The sequence below is a fragment of the Macaca mulatta genome, chromosome 9 (genome assembly GCF_049350105.2).
Source record: "Macaca mulatta isolate MMU2019108-1 chromosome 9, T2T-MMU8v2.0, whole genome shotgun sequence".
Lineage (NCBI taxonomy): Eukaryota > Metazoa > Chordata > Mammalia > Primates > Cercopithecidae > Macaca > Macaca mulatta.
In genome coordinates, this window is record NC_133414.1 from 112256436 (window position 1) to 112276958 (window position 20523).

The window sequence follows — 20523 nt, forward strand, 5'->3', positions numbered from 1 at the left end:
AAGGAAATGTGAATAAAGTATGGGTTTCAATTAATAATATATGGGTTCATTAAATGTAACAAATGCATCATACTAATGTAAAATAGATTTTTTTAACTTTTTAATATTTTTTAATATTTTATGTTTTTTATTTATTTTTTTGAGAAAGGGTCTCACTCTGTTGCCCAGGGTGAAATGCAGTGGTGTGACATTGGCTCACTGCAACCTCCACCTCCCAGGTAAAATGTTAACAATAGGAAAAACTACATGCGCGAGTGAGGGGAGTTACATGAAAACTCTGTACTATCTGCCCAATTTTTTGGCAAATCTAAAACCATTCTTTAAAAAAAAAAAGTTCATTAGTAAAATAGTAATAATAAAGTCTGGGGCAAGGGGAGTTGACTGAAAAGAGACATGAGGGAACTTTCTGAGGTGAAGGAAATGATCTACATCATGACTGTGGTGTGGATTACACAAGTATATAAATTTGTCAAAAGTTATCGAAATATATCTGTGAATTTCATGCTACATAAATTTCACTCTATGTAAACTGCCTCAATTTAAAAGAAAATTTCAAAAGAAAACTAATAAAAAGATTATTTAAAAAGTAAGATTACATATATTTCAGCCCCTCTGCTCAATTTTGTTGTTGATTTTGTAATTTTGTGCTTTATTTTATTTGGGTAGACATACAGTGATCAAACACTTAACTTGTTCAAAAGAAAAGAATAATTTTCACACGATAAATTAAAACATTTGAACATCAAGCAGTATTCACAGGAAAAATGAAATAAATACTTTAACATGCTTAGACAATGAAGAGACAATTAAAAAGTAGGTTTAACTAATAGTGAAGTTTCATTCTCCTGTGAGAGTCCCATCCTCAAGAAAGTAAACCTTCTCTTAAATGAATGATCTGGTGGAGATTTAATATCTACCTTTTCACATTCCAAACTATATAAATCAATTTTTCAGAATTCTCATATAACTCCATATAGAAATTTCAAGTATGAGATACAGAACACAACATCAAAAGTCCATTTCTACTAATCATACTGAGAGTTAAAGTTAAATTAATTCATGTTTAAAGCTCAGCCGCTAAACAGACTGGACTTACCAATATAATTTACACAATCAGATAAACTTCTGGAAGCAAATGGCCCTTCATACACAGTTTTACTTTTATCAAACAAATAAACCATATAGCTATCACAGCCTCTCTGAAAAAGAAACAAACAATTAAAATCCTGCTCAAGGATCTTTGAAAATCCTAGGTTTTCTAAATACTTATGCACCAGATTTTCTACTTTGAAATGCAAATGATCAAAGTCAATGTGTATTAGCATATCTCTTACAAATAACAGAGTCCATACTTTTGTTGAGGAAAAAGACCCAAACTTTTGTATGGGCTAAAGTAAACAATCACCAAAACCCAAAGAACAAATGCAAAAAGATATATACAGTGAAAAAACTATTCAGTAATCAAAAGGAATGAAGTACTGATACATGCTACAACATGCATGGACTTCAAAAATACAAGGCAAGTAAAAAAAGTCAGACAGGAGACTATATATTACATAATTTCATTTATATGGAATGTTCAGAAAAGGTAAACTTTTGGAGATAAAAAATAGATTCCTGGTTGCCTGGGGTGGGCAGAATGGAGATTAACAGTTAATGGACTGTTAATGGAAACGTTTTTAAGCTGGTTTATGGTGATAGCTGCAAAATTTGGTAAATTTACTTAAAAAAAAAATCACTGCAATTGAGCATCAAGTCAGTGACAAGTTAATAAAAAAGAAACAAAAAAATCACTATATTGTACACCTTAAATGAGAACTAACGTGATAATTAATATGCCTCAATAAAGTCATAAAAAGAAAAATGGGGAAAAAAGTCATGACCAGTCGTATTTTACCACCCATCCATCCTTTGGCAGGACCTATGAGACTGCTGGTCTCACAGTAGTTTCAGAGTACTGGACTTCAAATACGAAAAGAAATTTTTTTGTTTGAGACAGGGTCTTGCTCTGTCACCCAGGCTGGAGTGCAGTGGTGTGATCATGGCTCATTGCAGCCTCAACCTCCCAGACTCAAGTGATTCTCCCACCTCAGCCTCCCAAGTAGCTAAGACTACAGGGGTGCACCATCAAACCAGCTAATTTTTGTAGTTTTTGTACAGACAGGGCTTCACCATGTTGCTCAGGCAGGTCTCGAACTCCTGAACTCAAGCAATCCACTCACCTTGGGTTCCCAAAGTCCTGGGATTACAGGCATGTGCCACTGCACCAAGCCAAGAAGGAATAATAAGTGGGAGTGTGGCAGGCCAGGTCTCACTAACACAGGCCTCCATAACAACTGTTTCAGCACTGACTGAGTGGTGAAGTTAAATACTAAAAGCTGAAAGAGCAGCCGGGCACAGTGGCTCACGCCTGTAATCCCAGCACTTAGGGAGGCCGAGGTGGGTCGATCACCTAAGGTCGGTCAGGAGTGGTGAAACCCCGTCTCTACCAAAGATACAAAAAACTAGCTGGGCATGGTGTCGGGCGCCTATAATCCCAGCTTCCCAGCTACTTGGGAGGCTGTGGCAGGGAGAATCACTTGAACCCAGGAGGCGGAGGTTGCAGTGAGCTGAGATTGCGCCATTGCACTTCAGCCTGGGCAACAGGGCAAGACTATCTCAAAAAAAAAAAAAAAAAAGAAAAAAACTGGAAGAGCCAGTGCCCTTACACAAAGGCTGAAATGTAACCAAAGCCTACCAAGAGTTCCACCCAGGCCCTTCCTGGGACTAAAAGCAAAATAATGAAGGAATTCTTAATAGGACCCATTTACGATTAAATGTTTTATTGGGGGTCTGAAGAAACTCCTCAGGCTTCCACAAACAAGTTTATTGGAGGTCTGTAGGAACTCCTCAAACCTCTGTGATTTAATAGGAGACAAGATAAGGGCAATCACCCCAGCACCTGGACCCATTTAGAGTAAATAAATTTACTGAGGCTCCAGAGGAATGTCTTCAAGACTCAGACCTTAGTTACAGATTAATCATTTATGTTTTTAGATGAATGCAAACTTACACATAGACATATAGCTTAGAGGATATATAAACTCTGGGAAAACTTTGTAATTTTGAGGTGGTCTGGCGATAATTTCCAGGCCTTCTACCTGTAACTGGTTACTGAAATAAAAACTCCCTCCTCTCCCAGTTCATCTGCATCTCGTTATTGGGCCGAGAGAGTAAGCAGCCTGACCCTCAGTTTGGTCTGGGTACAGGAGCAGAAAACTGGCACCAAAGAAAAAGTCTTGCAAAGTTCAAAACAACAAATGTATCATTTCTATCCTGTTCACCTTGCAAAGCAATGATAAGAGTTGGGAGTAGGACAAAACCAAAACAGAATGTGCTCCCCAGACCAAGGAATTCCAAGTATGCATAAAAATTGCAGGGCATGCAATCCCTCTAGATTTCATATACTCTAGGGATATTATAATTAATTTTCTTACAACTCCATCTAGAACACATTGAGAGGCTGGTTTCCGAGGATCCAGAGAAATTCCTGTCTCTGAAAGAAGTTCTTGAGAACCAGTATTTATTCCAGTTTCACGCTCAATACGAGACTGTAGTGAATGAAGACTTTCATCAGGTGGTAACAGAAAAGAAATTATCTTTGCAGAAGTCATATTTAGGATGTGTACTATCTGTATAAATAAAAAAAAAAGGTAAATTTATTGATCATTTGCTACATAAAAGATTCACTGCCAGATACTAAAAGGTGAATATCAACAACAGGCATTATTTCTACATTAAACAAGGTTCACTCATTCTCCAAAGTGAGATCTCCTTTTATAATTATAAAATGACATTCTGAAAACTGAACAATTTCCTTTTCTACAATAGATGTTAGTTCCAACAATAAAATTTCAAAGTTATAGGGATGCACAAAATGAATAAATAAAAATCTCAATTTGAAAGAACAGTTATTTATTTTGAAAAAAACATTATCATAGACCTAAAAGGAAACATTCCAATTCATGAAGTGCCTAACAGAAGACAACCACTGGGGTAAACCACTTTCTTTCTTTATTTTATTTATTTATTTTTTTTGAGACAGAATCTTGCTCTGTCGCCCAGGCTGGAGTGCAGTGGCGCGATCTCGGCTCACTGCAAGCTCTACCTCCTGGGTTCCCGCCATTCTCCCGCCTCAGCCTCCCCAGTAGCTGGGACTATAGGTGCCCGCCACCACACCCAGCTAATATTTTGTATTTTTTAGTAGAGACGGGGTTTCACCGTGTTAGCCAGGATGGTCTCGATCTGACCTCGTGATCCGCCCGCCTCAGCCTCCCAAAGTGGCTGGGATTACAGGCGTGAGCCACCGCACCCCACTGGTAAACCACTTTCACATAACATCCCCAATAATTAGATCTTTTAATCTCCATTTTAAACAGAGAAAGAAACCAGAGTTCTAAGTTAAATAACTTGTTAGGGATCACACAGCTAATAACTGGTAGAGCTTGGATCTTAACTCTTTTTGTGTCTGGCTACTTTGTGCTGCCTTAAGAAATCATCTGATAGAAGAACTAGGTCTCTCTTTAAACAGGAAAAAGCATTGTTATGCGTGGTGAGTTACCTTTTTATAAGGCAACCTAACCCCAGAGCAGCAACCTGCCTAAGGGCCCCAAATCAAACAAGAACAGTTTTATCACTCTCTCCTAAAGCCCCAGTAAAAGTAACCTGATACAGGCCAAGTGAGTGTGAGGCTGAGTCAGGTGGGGCTCTGCCCATGTAAGTGCGGACAGCAACAGAGTTGGACTTCAGTCTTTTGAAAAGAACATGATTTTAAATTCTCTTCCTTCCAGTGTCCTTAGAAAAGCCATACAAAATTAATGCCTACATTTCTCCATGCCTTACATTGACTAGTATATGCAAATGATTAAAATTCTCTCAGCTAAAAATCCTTACTACAAAGGTGGACATTAATCCAAGGCCACTATTATTTCTTTTTTTCCCTTTAAAACACAAATTTGAATTGATGTTCAAAGACACAAAACTATAGACAACAGTATAATAAGCCCCCTCCCAACCCTGTGAATGCCTCACCTAGTTTCAACCACCATTTACATAGAGCCTATCTTGTTTCATCTGTCATAGCCCTCTCCTGATTTATTGCTTTATCTTTTAAATATTTTATTTTGTGACAATTTAATTTTTTTGACATATAAAAATGTTATATATTTGAGATATACAACTTGATGTTTTGATATACATTGTGAAATTATCACATTTCAGCTAATTAATATATCTGTCACCTCTTCATAGTTGTCATTTTTGTACTTTTTTCTTTTGCTGCCATGTTTGGACCTTTTGATGAACATCTCTACATACACCTCCCCACTCCCGTCCCTGCAGCCCCTGGCAACTATGATGCTACTGTCTGCTTCTATTAAGTTTAACTATTATAGATTCCACATGTAAGTGAGATCATGCAGTATTTCTCTTTCTGTGTCTTGCTTATTTTACTTAGCATGTCCTCCAGGTTCATCCACACTGTCCTAAATGGCAGAATTTCCTTCTTTTTCTTAAGGCTGAATACTATTCCACTGTGTATATATGCCACCTTTTCCCTATCTATTCATCTGTCAAAGGACATTTAGGCTATTTCCATATCTTGACTATTGTGAATAATGCTGCGATGAACATGGGAGTGCAAATATCTCTTCACAAGCCTGCTTTAAAATCCTTTGGATAGATACCGAGAAGTGAGATTATTAAATCTTACAGTTCTTTTTTTTTTTTTTTTTTTTGAGACAGAGTCTTGCTGTGTAACGCAGGCTGGTGTGCAGTGGCATGATCTCAGCTCACTACAACTTCCACCTCCTGGGTTCAAGCAATTAACCTGCCTCAGCCTACTGAGTAGCTGGGATTACAGATGCACCACCATGCCCAGCTAATTTTTGTAATTTTAGTGGAGACGGGGTTTCCGCATGTTGCCCAGGCTGGTCTCAAACTCCTGACCTCACGTGATCCACCTGTCTCAGCCTCCCAAAGTGCTGGGATTACAGGTGTGAGCCACTACACCTGGCCAGTAGTCCTATTTTTAATTTTGAGGAACTTTTATACTGTTTCCCAAGACAGCTGTAATAATTTACATTCCCACTAACAGTGTAGAAGGGATTTCTTTTTTCCCACATCCTAACTCTTACCTTTTTTCTTTTGCATAATAGCCATCCCAACAGGTGGGGGGTGCTATCTTAGTGTGGTTTTGATTTGCATCTCCCTGATGCTAAGAGTTGTTGAGCACCTTTTCATATGTTTGTTGGCCATCTGAATTTCTTCTTCTGAGAAGTGTCTAATTTAGGTCCTTTGCACATTTTTAAATTGGGTTATTTACATTTTTGGTATTGAGTTGCATGAGTTTCTTATAAATTTAGGGTATTAATTTCTTATTAGATGTATGGTATGTATGTATCTTTTCCCAATCCATGGGTTGCTTTTTCGTTTTGTTAATTGCTTCCTTTGCTGTACAGTTTTTAGTTTAAAGGCCCACTATTATTTCCACTTACAAATCCTAACACAGATGCCCAAATAAGTGGTGCTACAGAAATACTAAACCGAGACTGGGCATGGCGGCTCACGCCTGTAATCCCAGCACTTTGGGATTACAAAACAGGTGGATCACTTGAGGTCAGGAGTTCAAGACCAGCCTGGCCAATATGGTGAAACCTCGTCTCTACTAAAAATACAAAAATTAGCTAGGCTTGGTGGCACAACACCTATAATCCCAGTTACTCAGAAGGCTGAGGCAGGAGAATTGCCTGAACCTGGGAGATCAAGGCTACAGTGAGCTGAGATTGCGCCATTGCACTTCAGGTGACAGAGTGAGACTGCGTCTCAAAAAGAAAAAAAAAAGAAAGAAAAAGAAAAAAGAAAGAAAGGGATACTGAATATTCCCAACACAAAGAAATGATGTTTGAGATGATGGATATGCTAATTACCCTAATCTAATCACTACACAGTACATGTATTGAAACATCACTATTTACCCCATGAATATGTACAATTATTTGTCAATTTAAAAAATTAGGCCAGGCGCAGTGGCTCACACCTGTAATCCCAGCCCTTTGGGAGGCCAAGACAGGTGGATCACTTGAGGACAGGAGTTCGAGACCATCCTGGCCAACATGGCGAAACCCTGTCTCTACCAAAAATACAAAAAAATTAGTTGGCCATGACGGCACACACCTGTAATTCCAACTGTGTGGGAAGCTGAGGCACGAGAGAATCACTTGAGTCTGGGAGGTGAAGGCTGGAGTGAGTGGAGATCGTACCATGGTACTCCAGCCTGGGTGACAGTACAAAACTCTATCTCAAAAAAACAAAACAAAAAAAAAAAACTTAAAAGCATATTAACAATTTTGTTTGTTTTTGACACAGAGTCTCTCTTTGTTGCTCAGGCTGGAGTGCAGTGTTGCGATCTCGTCTCACTGCGGCCTCCACCTCCCGGGTTTAAGCAACTCTCCTGCCTCAGCCTCCCGAGTAGCTGGGATTACAGGCATGCACCACCATCCCTGGCTAATTTTTGTATTTTTAGTAGAGATGGGGTTTCACTATGTTGGCCAGGCTAGTCTTGAACCCCTAACCTCAAGTGATCCACCTGACTCCGCCTCCCAAAGTGCTGGGATTATAGGCATGAGCCACCGCACCTGTATTAACAAAATTTTTAAAAAGAAATACCAAACTGTTTTTATAACCGGAAGTTGATCCTTTTCATGTGAATTCCAAATGTCACAACATGATTGCCAGTATTTCTCTTATTAAGAGACTTCTCTTTAATATAAATCTTTTATGCTTAAAAGGGGAGTAGGGAAATCTTCAAAACTGATATGGATTTACAATACAATTATACTACCTGAGACTTTCCATGCCTTCCCAGTTTAGGCATATTTCACACTATGACAGCTGCCATTTATAGCAACAGCAGAAACTTAGGATGAAAAATCCTATAATGGACATCTACTTTTACACAGGATATTAGGATATGTCATCATGGCATCCCACTACCAAAGCTCCAGGCCAGAAGGGAGCAAAAGAAAAAAGAGGAAATACAACCTAAATTTATCTTTTTGTTCACTAATATTTAATGAGTACCTACTATTGGTAGGTACATACTGTTGGTACATAATATTAAATGTGTTGTGGTGGTAGTAGTGGGTATACAAACTGAGTACCTGATGATCCTTGCCCTCCAAACAGTTATAGTCAAACAGAAGGTATTAAGATATACTAAGAGAACTAAAGTACCAGGCAAAATGTGATAGGTGTTATAATCAGCGTAAAGTATCATACACTTGGCAGTAGGAAGCGGGCACTTCATAAAGGAGGCACTACTTGAGCTAAACTTTGAAATGAAAGAAAGACTGAAATGGGAAAGGACTGAAAAATAAGTTCCTTTAGGCAGAAAACAAGGCGAGCAGAAGCAGAAAAGTAGAAAGGGATGGGCATAATCAGACAATACAGTTAATCCAGTTCAAATGTACCTAAAATGATGCTCTCTCGGGGTATTAGTAAGAGGTAAGTCCGGAAGTATAAATTGATATGAAACCAAGATAGGTTCTGAGTACCAATGAAAGGGTCTGAACTTTATTCAATAAGTGAAAGAGAACTATGCAAGCCTTTCTAAATTGAGAACCTGGCAAGCTCAAAATTATTAAGATATTCAAAAGATAACTTTATAAAATAATTGGATATATCGATTGAAGAGAAAGGAAGAGCCAAGACAGCCAAAGTTTCCCATCTGGGTAACTGAAAAGGTGACAGTGCAAATAAGAGGTGTAGGAAATCTACAGAGGTAGATTTAATGGGGCCAGGTGCAGTGGCTCATGCCTGTAATCCCAGCACTTTGGAAGGCCAAGGTGGGAAGATCACCTGAGGTCAGGGTGTCAAGACCAGCCTGGCCAACATGGTGAAACCCCATCTCTACTAAAAATATAAAAATCAGCCAGACATGGCGGCGGGCGCCTGTAATCCCAGCTACTCAGGAGGCTGAGGCAGGAGAATCGCTTGAACCCAGGAGGTGTAGGTTGCAGTGAGCTGAGATCGTGAGACACAGTGAGGCTCTATCTCAAAAACAAACAAAAAAAAAGAAGTAAATTTAATGGATAGAACAAATATGTTCAGTTTTTAATAAATTAAGTCTTAAGTGCTAGTGGAACAACCAGATAGTTATACAGTTATACGACAGTTATAAGTCCTTGGTGGAAACGTCTAAGCTATGGAGAGAAATAACTTTAGGAGTTATCCATGTGCAGTTTATAGGTAAAGCTATACAGCTGAAGAAACTGCCTAATAAAAAAAAGGAAATGTAATGGAAAAAGAACCAAGAAGAGACTCAGAATACAGTTACATTTAGGGGCATGAAAGAGGAGGCAAAGAAAAAAATAATTAAATGTTGCTGTTTCACCATTATTTTTAGTGGTAGGTTCAGTACACTTTTTCCAACTCTTCAACATATTTAAAGATTTTCATAATAAACAGTTGAAAAATATGCATACAATCAGACTTGCTAAGCTGTTTTTTCAAAAGGGAAATAGTAACTGTTTTGTTGCTTCCTTTTTTAAGTGAAAATCAAACAGACATCATTCCTTTCTTGTACAATACATATAAACATTTTAGGAAAATGTTCTACAGTAACACCAAGCTGTTTTGTAGTTCATACTTCTGTACTTTTGCTCATGATGCTCTGCTGCCTATAAATCTATCCCACCCCCACCCTTTTCCTAAAAAATCTCATTCTTCAAAATTCAGTCTTATTATCATGTCTAACAAGCATCCTTGAAGTTTCTTGAACTACTATAACTAGTACCTTATATATACCTTATTCTGTATAACCTCATAATAATATTGGTTCTTTGAGGAAGATATTACTGTCCTTGAGATAGACAGACAACATTTGCTCAGGTTCACAGACAGGTAAATAGTGGTGCTGCAAACTGAATTTAAGTCTGTAAACTACAAACTCCATAATGTGGAATCTTTCCCCATGCCCTATAACAAGAGGCTCACAGATGCCCTTCAAAGCAGAAATGATGCTATAATTCCTATGATGAGTATGAAACAAATAAGAGATGTGATTCATTCACAACCGAAATGTTTCAGAGGCAACATAGAACTAAAGCCCTGCTTTCCTAACGCACTAAGGGATAATTTATTCTTTGGCACAGTAGAAAGAAACCAAATCAAGAAGAAGCTAGGTATCTTTTCAGTGTTAGCCAAGAATGACATCCACATGGCCTCAAGTTTCTATTTAATAAAGTATGCCAAGATCGGGCACGGTGGCTCACATCTGTAATCCCAGCACTTTGGGAAGTCAACGTAGGAGGATCACTTGAGGCCAGGAGTTCAAAACCAGCCTGGACAACACAGCGAGACCCCATTTCTACCAAAAATTTAAAAATTAGGCAGGAGAGCTGGCGCACACCTGCAGTCCCATTTACTCTGGAGGCTGAGGCAGGAGGATCACGTGAGTTCAGGAGTTCCAGACTAAAGTGAACTATCTCGCCATGTACTCCAACATTAAATGATTATAATTTCTCATTTCAATTTTAGAAACCTGTATACTATAAACTATCAATAAAAATGTGAAGACTATTATGAGAGTTGTTTCTGGGTACACTGCCCAACAGAACTATCTATAGCTCTCATTCATATCAATAAATAATTTACTAAGAACCTGATACATGCCCTGCTCTGTACTGACTGCCATGGTTAGGATGGGTAGGGTGGGTGGTTGTTAATAAAAGTAGTAAAACAATCCCAACATTGAAGAAGAAAACAATCTATATGAAGATGCATGAATGGAAGATGAGAAATAGAGAATATAACCTTTAAATGACAAATTGTGTGGCAGAGACCATTTAAAGAAAAGTTCTTGAAGACATGCCAGTGTAGGTGAGGAGATAGAAATGGATATCATACTAGGCAGAAGGATAGCATCTGTCAAAGCATAAAGGTAGATAATGGGTTTGAGGTATAAGGAGCAGTGACAAGCTGGTCTTGTATGAGGTAAAGGTTAAGAGAGGCAGGTACAAGGCAAAACTTGGTTAGGGAAAGCCCCCTAAAAAAGCCAAGCAGATCAGTTTACACTTGACTTGTGAAAAAAAAAAAAAAAAAAAAAAAAAGAAGAACTATGTTAGTTTCTTGGGCAGAAGAATAAAAAAGCATTTTCAGAAGATGAGATAGGTAGTACATATTGAATTAACTATAGGTTAGGGAGTAAGTGCAGAACCATGAAAGGCAGATAGGAACCTTCCTTACCAAATCAAATCCAGTATGACTAGACATAAATGAATGAGGATAATGGCAACAACATGGGAAAAGGTAAATTAAAAAGTTGCTTCAAAGGAGTAATCAACAAAGACCACAGAGAAGCAAACTGAGACAGCTTGCTAAAGAAATTTTTTTTAAAAATCAGCTCTAAGAATATAATTTTCTTTTTTCAAATACGCATCAGCGCTGGACGCAGTGGCTCACGCCTGTAATCCCACTTTGGAAGGCCAAGGCGGGCGGATCACCTGAAGTCAGGAGTTCAAGACCAGCCTGGACAAGGTGGTGAAACCCTATCTCTACTAAATATACAAAAATTAGCTGGGTGTGGTGGCATGCACCTGTAGTCCCAGCTACTTGGGAGGCTGAGGCAAAAGAATTGCTTGAACCTGGGAGGTGAAAGTTGCAGTGGGCTTAAAACGTGCCACCGCACTCCAGCCTAGGTGACAGAGCGAGACCCTGTCTCAAAATAAATAAATAAGTAAGCAACAGGAAAAGATTATTAAACTATATTTATGCTAACTTTCCAAATAAACTTGTTAATTTCAATGCTGGTCTTATGCAGTAGACCCATTAAGACTAACCTTCAAATTCAAAATGTGATCCATTAGTACAAAACATCTTGGCTGCTTCAAAGTAAGGTCAACAGGTCCTCCTCTCTGCTGAGGGTCCCAATTCAACATCAACTGTAGCCAGTTTTCCATGGGTTCTACTATTAAACTAGAAAACATACAAAATAGGGTGAAAAGCAAATCATTATGTTCCAATTTCCCTTTATACTGTTAGAAAGGTAATTTTGTAGGTTGTCCACTTTCTTTCCCACATCACTTGTCTATACCATTTCATAACTTACTTTCAAATTCATGAAATGACAGGGAACAAACTTTTTTCCATCAAAAACTACTCAAAACTCCACGTTAGTTACTGACAACTCCAACGGATGAGTCCAAATCCATTCTGCAAAGAACCCATTTCCTTCATTATCCGAAGAACCTTCTTAGGACCTATGTCAATCAGTTAAATGGCAGTTCTTGTTTCCACTAGATCTGTGCTGTCCGATATGGTAGCCACTAGTCAGTCCCAAATGGCTATTTACATTTAGTATTTATTCAAAATTCAGTTACCTAAACAAACTAGCTACCCGTCAAGGAGTCAATAGCCTCATGTGGCGAACAGAGATACAGAAGGTTTCTACATCATCACAGAAAGTTCTACTGGATAATGCAACTTGAAACAGAAAACTACTCTACTGTTCCTTTACAACCCTGGAGAAACTGAGGCAAACTTCCTTAACTAAAATATACTTACCTACAAAGGCTATTTGGTTGAGGTAAATGGCTACTAAACCGAACTTCTCCTGACATCTCTTCACATGCAAATATACACTTTGGATCCTTCTTCTTAATCTTCTCATGCCTATAAAATCAAAAGCTACCTCAGCTGACAAAGTGATTCTCACAAATACTCTTAAGATTTCTTGCCATTTAATTATATTCAATTGTATATTTCAAAGGCAATTAAACAAAGAAAAAAAAAAAGCAGACAAATGAAAATATTTCCATTCCCATTAAGCATGCCCAAGTTCTCATCCATTTCTTACCAGGTAAATGGCTGCAGATGATGCAAAAAAGGCCTATATCCAGCAATACATTCAAATACCATGGTCCCAAAGCTCCAATAATCAACAGTGGCTGTGTAAGGCTTATTCTCAAAGAGCTCTGGGGCCTTCAAAAGAGAAAATGTTTTAAACACCAACACTGTATGGGAAAAACTACTTTATTTTTGAACTACTATATTCATGATCTTCAGAAATAAGAGAATCCTACACACATTTAAATTCAAAGAAACAATACAGGCCTCACCAGATACTGCAGTGTTCCCACAAAAGATGTACACAGACTTCCTTGATCAACATCTTTGGCATATCCCAGATCAATTATTTTATGTATTATCTGAAAAATAATAAGACAGATTAAGTATTAAATGGTAGAGAAATTTAAAAAGGAAAGACAACAATATCCTTATAAGGCTATAGAGAGGGTGGTGGTGAGGAGCTTAGGCTCTGTAATATCACAAAAATATTTCAAGTCTGAGTGCCACCACTTAACTAGGTGTGTGATCTACCAAGTTATTTAACCTCTCTCAGTAATCTAATTGGACGACTAACAGTCCCTACCTCACAGAATTGTTATTAGGATCCAATGAAATAATGAAAGTAAAGAAGGTAATACAGTGCTTGGTACACGATAAAAATTAAATACAGGTGGGCTATTAATTTTTATTTTGCTATATTCAAAATAAGCTCGATCCATTAAACTGGAAAGTAAAGGCAAGGCTGACTTCCAAACTTGAAGAAGCATCATACCCCCTTAGAGTGGATTAAATGTGAGTAAATACTGAGATCTAACTTCAAGAATGTCCTGAAGTCTTTGGATAAAAAAAAAAAAAAAAAAAAAAAAGCAGAGATATTTGGTGCCAAGCATACACGAAAGGCTCCTAAGAGAAGAAGCATCACGAAGGTTCCAACACCCCCACGAGACCAACAACTATCTTCACTACCTGAAAAGACAGCACACACAACTCAACCCAAGGCGCAGACTCTTGGCTTTTAAGTCTTTACTGGAATGAAATTTGGACGCTGGAAACAAGAAAACTGCTTAAAAGTTACTAATTAAATGAACATTTTAAGAGTCAATTCACAATTTCTGGTTCTTCTCCAGATAACTCATCTAAATTGGGGGAAGGAAAATAAGTTTTAAAAATATACATACTTTCTTTTTTTCTTAAAGTGAACCCAGGATGTGTGTGTATGTGTTTTGGATGTGCTTCATAAGAATAAAATAGTAAGTGTTAACATATTATGTATTCACTGCCAGTATCTTTGCTAGATACTATGCTGGAAAAACAGACATGAACAAGACAGGTGAAGTCTAGGAGCTGCGTTAAGTATGAAAAAAAAGAAAAAGAAAAAGAAAAAGAAAAAAAAGACAGGTGCAGTTCCTTCTTTAATGGAACCACTGTTTAGCAGAAGGGACAAAAAACTAAACACAAAACTACAGTTCAGTGTGGTAAGGTCTGAAATGGAAAAAGTAAGAGTGTTACGGGCATACAGCAAAGACACCAAAGCTCAAGGACTAACTATATCAGACAGACTATATTCAATAGGCATGAAACATTACTTCAGGTTTCACCTACCTTTCCACCAACGTCCTGAAGAACTATGTTTTCAGGTTTTAGATCTCGATGTATAATTTTGTTTTCATGCAAATATCGAATCCCAGACCCTAAATAAAGTTTAAAATACACTTTGAAGTAACAGAAAGCATTGAGTTAAAAGAAAAATTCACCTCACATTTTGTACAAATCTGCTCTGATGCTCAAGTTTATATGGATCATCGTAACTACACAACTAATATTACAGTAGTTCAGGTTTTCTTCACAGAAAAACGTAACATTAAGCAAATACTACAAAATTATACTATATGTTCATCTAACTCATTAGAATTAACATTAAATAGAAATGCAACAAGCAATTGGGAAAATCCCTGTAATTCTAATAAGCCCCCTTCTCCCACCTAAATCAACCATTTAAATTGGACTTTAGCTCTCATGACCTTGGAAAAGAGGCAAAACCAAAATCTACGCGGAAACAAATTTTTGGTTTTTGAGGTTCCTCCAAAAGGTTAGGTACTGGTTATTTTAGGAATTTTTCTGGAGTCATTCTGATTAAGCAGAGATTTTTCACCCCAAGAGTTGACTTGGCCGGGCGCGGTGGCTCACGCTTGCAATCCCAGCACTTTGGGAGGCCGAGGCGGGCGGATCATGAGGTCAGGAGTTTGAGACTAGCCAGGCCAACACAGTGAAACCCAGTCTCTGTTAAAAATACAAAAATTAGCCAGGCATGGTGGCGGGCGCCTGTAATCCCAGCTACTCAGGAGGCTGAGGCAGGAGAATCACTTGAACCTGGGAGGCAGAGCTTGCAGTGAGCTGAGATCGTACCACTGCACTCTAGCCTGGGTGACAGGGCTAGACTCCGTCTCAAAACAAACAAAAAAGAGTTGATTTGAGGACCCATCTCTCAAGGAGATGCAATTCCACTGTAAAAAAAATTACTATGTCAATGGTGTGGGAGGAGTGAAATTGAGTAAGGTCATTTTGCATGATTTTTTTGTCAGCTATTGGAACACCTATTAGATTAAAAAAGGACTCCTAGCCAAAAATAAATAAAATATCCTAGTTTGTGTGTGTGTGTGTGTGTGTGTGTGTGTGTGTGTGTGTGTGTGACAAAAGTCTCACTCTGTTGCCCAAGCCGGAGTGCAGTGGCCCAATCTCGGCTCACTGCAACCTCCACCTCCTGGGTTCAAGCAATTCTCCTGCCTCAGCCTCCCGAGTAGCTGCGACTACAGGCATGTGGCATCATGCCCAGCTAATTTTTCTATTTTTCTTTTTATTTTTTTGAGACGGAGTCTCGCTCTGTCGCCTAGGCTGGAGTGCAGTGGCGTGATCTCGGCTCATTGCAAGCTCTGCCTCCTGGGTTCACGCCATTCTCCTGCCTCAGCCTCCCAAATAGCTGGGACTACAGGCGCCCGCAACACACCCAGCTAATTTTTTGGATTTTTTAGTAGAGACGGGGTTTCACTGTGTTAGCCAGGATGGTGTCGATCTCCTGACCTTGTGATCTGCCCGCCTTGGCCTCCCAAAGTGCTGGGATTACAGGCATTTTGTATTTTTAGTAGAGATGGAGTTTCACTATGTTGGCCAGGCTGGTCTTGGACTCCTGACCTCGTGATCCGCCCACCTCAGCCTCCCAAAGTGCTGGGATTACAGGCGTGAGCCACCGCACCCTAGGATATAAAAATATCCTGGTTTTAATTTAGCATCAACAGTAATAGATTTATATGATAACTTCTTATAGATGCTGAAATTCTATAGACTTTGTACAGTGTATCAACAATTCTCCTGAATTCCCAAAAAGGTACAGAATCTTTTATGGACCAAAGGGGCATTACATCACAATGGTATTTTAATACTGATTACATACCTATATCACTTAGTAAAGAAAGTATCTGGCTTTCTTTAAGTCCACAACAATTTTCTGGTTTGTTGAGCAGCTAAAAAAAGAAAGAAATCTAAAAATGTGTTCTGGAAATTGCTGGGCTGTAATAGTGACCACACATTAATTACTATACTCTAAGAGAATATTCAATGAGAAAGTAAGTCATAATAAAATACAAGGGAATACAATTACCAAATCCATACTGACGGCATGTAAATTTCATGATAAGGCTCATAAAAGTAAAAAGAAGCAAAAAGCACTTGAAACTGGAAAAGGCTGACAAATCTCAGGGATATATATATAAATGGTCATATGGGCACATTTAAAATTAGGTAAAAAAGAAAGATTGCAATACAGAAAACAACTTTTTACAAGCACCTTAACCACTGAAAATTTCATCTAATACCACTGCTATAGTCCCATCAAACAGCAACAACAAAAATGCATTTTCTAAATCAGGAGTCAACAAACATTTTCTGTAAGGAACCATATGGTAAATACTTTAGGTTTTGCAAGTCACATAGCCTCTGTTAAACTACTCAATTCTGCAGTCATAAGAAAGCAGCCACAGACAATGTGTAAAGAAATGAATGTGGCTGTGTTCCAATAAAACTATTTACAAAACAGGAAGCAGACCATAGTTTTTCCGATTCTTATTCTAGTTTATTATATTTAATATGATTCAAATAATGCTAAAGTTTGTGATTTACTATCTCTCATCTCAAAACATCCACACTACCTTTCGGAGATCTCCTCCAGAACAGTATTCCATTGCTAGAAGAGGCACATCATGAATCAAAATATTCAATTCTTCAGGAACATCACAGGCCTTTACAACGTTGGCATGGTTCAACCTAATAAGAAAGAAAAACATTACAATAAAAAATTTATTTCCAATAAAAAGGGACTGGATTTGAAATGCTACTTAATTGCAGGTGGATGAACAGAGGGGGAAAGATCGGTATTATTTATAATACTCTAATTTCTGATTTGTATAATTAAAAATTAGAATTTTTTAAAAGAAAACATACATAAAAATACCATCACTATTACTACTATTACATTTCTAAGTGCCAAGCAGTAAGCATTTTAAATATATTAACTCAATTACTTGTCACAATAATCCTAATATAGGTAGATTTATTAATACTTTCACCACACAGGAGAAAATTGAAGCACAAATTGGCTAAGTAACACAGTCAGTAGGTAGTCAAGTAAGGATTCAAATCTGGCGTTTTAGGCTGGATGCAGTTGCAACTGTAATCCCAACAATTCGGGAGGCTGAGGTGGGAGGATTGCTTGAGGCCAGGAGTTTGAGATCAGCATGGGTAACACTGAGACCTCATCTCTACAAAAAATTAAAAATTAGCCAGGTGTGGTGGCACATGCCTATAGTCCCAGCTACTCCAGAGGCTGAGATGGGAGGACTACTTGAGCCCAGGAGTTCAAGTCAAGCCTGGGTAACACAGCAAGACCACATCTCTTTAAGAAAAAAAAAAGAAAAAGAAACAAACAGAATTTCCATGTACATGCAGGGCCTGATAATTTATATTGTTAAGCTTTCCTGGTGATTCTGCCACATAACCAAGTTTGAGAAGCAAAATGAAATTAAGCACAGATATATTAGAGTCAGAAAGTATTTATTTCAAATCCACACTTTACCAACCACCAGCTATGTGACTCTATATGCTTCAACTTCCTCACTTACAAAATAATACCTAAATATAAGATTGCTGTGATAAACTGGAAGAATGATCCGTAAAGCACTTAGCACACTACCTGTGGAAGTTTTAAAATATATCTACTTCTCTTTTCAAAAATTTAACTCTCCTCCCCTTGAATGTAGGCTGTACTTAGTGACTCACCGTAACAAACAGAATGTGGTGGAAAAGGATGGAGTCTTACTTCTGAGGAAAGATCATAAAAGATATGTCGGTTTTCATCTTGCTCGCTCATTCGCTGTGTCTCTCTCTCAGATCACTCACTCTTTCTGGGGAAAAGATCTTTCTGGGGAAGCTAGCTTCCATGTCATGAAGACATTCAAGCTTCCCCATGAAGAGGCCCACGTGGTGAAGAACTGATGCTTCTGGCCAACAGTCATATAAGTGAGCATGGAAGCAGATACTCCAGTGCCAGTTAAGCCTTTGGATTACTGAAGCTCCAATCAGTATCTTGAGATGTCTCAGGAAAGACTCTAAGCTAGAATCACCCAGCTAAGCCAATCCTAAATTCCTAAGTCACAGAAACTATAAGATACTAAATGTTTGCTATTTTAAGCCACAAAATGTTGGGGTTATTTATTTATTTATTTATTTTTGAGACAGAGTCACCCAGGCTGGGGTGCAGTGGCATGATCTCAGTTCACTGCAACCTCCGCCTCCCAGGTTCAAGCAATTCTCCTGCCTCAGCCTCCCAAGTAGCTGGGATTACATACACCTGCCACCACGCCCGGCTAATTTTTGTATTTTTAGTACAGATGGAGTTTTGCCATGTTGACCAGGCTGGTCTCAAACTCCTGACCTCACGTGATCCACCCACCTTGGCCTCCCAAAGTGCTGGGATTATAGGTGTGAGCCACCATACCCTAACTGACTTTTGTTAACTGAAATGAAATACTTTTTTGATTGTGGTAAAATACACATAGCATAAAATTTACCACCTTAACCATTTTTAAGTGTATGGTTTAGCAGCATCAGATGCTTTCCTTTTTTTTCAGACAGGGTCTTGCTCTTGTCACCCAGGCTGGAGTACAGTGGTGTGATCTCAGCTCACTGTAGCCTCGACCTCCTGGGCTCAAGTAATCTTCCCACCTCAGCCTCCCGAGTAACTGGGACTATAGGCATGTACCACCACACCCGGCTAATTTTTGTATTTTTTGTAGAGATAGGGTTTTGCCAGGTTGCCTAGGCGGGTCTCGAACTCCTGAGCTCAAGCAATCCACTCGCCTCAGCCTCCCAAAGTGTTGGAATTACAGTGTGAGCCAACGTGCCCAGCCTGGCATCAAATACTTCCACATCGTTTTGCTACTATCACTACACTGCACAAAACTGTTGAATTCTGCAAAGCTGAAACTCCGCACCTATTAAAAATTATTCTCTATTTGCTGGTCCCTTCACTGTCTGGCAAACACCATTCTACTTTCTTCCACTGTGAGTTTGACTAGACTAGGTACCACATATAAGTGGAATAACACAGTATTTGTCTTTTTGTGACTGGCTTATTTCATTTAGCATAATCTCCACAAGATTCATCCATGCTGTGGCATGTGTCAGTTTCCTTCCTTTTTAAGGCTGCATGATATTCCATTTCATGAGTACACCACATTTTGTTTATACATGTCTCTGTTGGTAGATACTGGGTTGCTTTTACCTTTAGGCTATTGTGAAAAATAATGCTATGAATATGAGTGTACAAATTACTCTTGAAGTCCCTGCTTTCAATTCATTTTTGTATATACCCAGAAATGGAATTGCTGGATCATATGGTAATTCTATTTTTAACTTTTTAGGAATCACCATACTGCTTTCCATAACAGCTGCACAATTTTACATTCCTACCAACAGTGTGTAAGTGTCCTAGCTGATTTTAACTAAACCTTCTTAATCCTAATGTGATGTTATTTGAAACATAATATATTTAATGAGAGAAAAAAATACATGTTCCCAAAAAGATCCTGAGAAGAGTGGATTCCTGGTCTCTTTCCCGATGATGACATCTGGTTGGGCTGTAGAACCAGGGGAATATAAGTCAAGGAGTACACTTACTTCTTCATAATCTGGATTTCGTGGCACCATCGTTCTCTGTTTTTGGTACTTAGCTCTAGGCGACAAGACTTAATTGCTATTTTGAGATCAAGTTCCTGCCAAAATAGAAAATCAGCAGAAAAAAAAAAAAATTAGGTTCTTGTGCAGATTTATTTGCTACCAAAGAAATAACCTAAAACAAAACTTTTTAGCTTTACTAATTAAATATATTTATCCACAGCTCTCTTGAAGCAACGCTTTTTTAAAAAGATAAACCATGAGACTATTACACCAATGCTTTAAAACTGACCTTCGAACACATAACAGCACACAAGGGAAAAGTGACTGAAACTGATTTTATAACAGGTCTCTTTGGAACTCTCTCTCATGTGTAATGTCAGAAAAAAAAAGATCCTGTCTCCGCAGCAAATT

General features: G+C 38.3%; 1 protein-coding gene across 14 annotated transcripts in view; it reads right to left on the bottom strand.

Annotated features, from left to right (window-relative positions):
* The window catches only part of CHUK (component of inhibitor of nuclear factor kappa B kinase complex), a 45436-nt gene that overhangs the window by 21657 nt on the left and 3256 nt on the right, over window positions 1-20523 (bottom strand). For 11 of the 14 annotated variants that reach the window (XR_013398253.1, XR_013398250.1, XR_003719435.2 and 8 more), the window contains exons 2-11: window positions 20113-20207; window positions 17088-17202; window positions 16334-16403; window positions 14488-14576; window positions 13155-13244; window positions 12893-13017; window positions 12601-12708; window positions 11877-12012; window positions 3477-3671; window positions 1097-1199 (exon numbers count right to left, since the gene is read on the bottom strand). Coding sequence is in view for 9 of the 14 variants with exons in the window: in XM_077947215.1 (XP_077803341.1) it covers window positions 1097-1199; window positions 3477-3671; window positions 11877-12012; window positions 12601-12708; window positions 12893-13017; window positions 13155-13244; window positions 14488-14576; window positions 16334-16403; window positions 17088-17202; window positions 20113-20207 (1126 nt within the window). In the remaining 5 variants the exon portion in view is untranslated. The remainder of the gene's footprint in view (window positions 1-1096; window positions 1200-3476; window positions 3672-11876; window positions 12013-12600; window positions 12709-12892; window positions 13018-13154; window positions 13245-14487; window positions 14577-16333; window positions 16404-17087; window positions 17203-20112; window positions 20208-20523) is intronic. The other 3 variants (XM_077947218.1, XM_077947221.1, XM_077947217.1) reach the window with 3 other exon arrangements.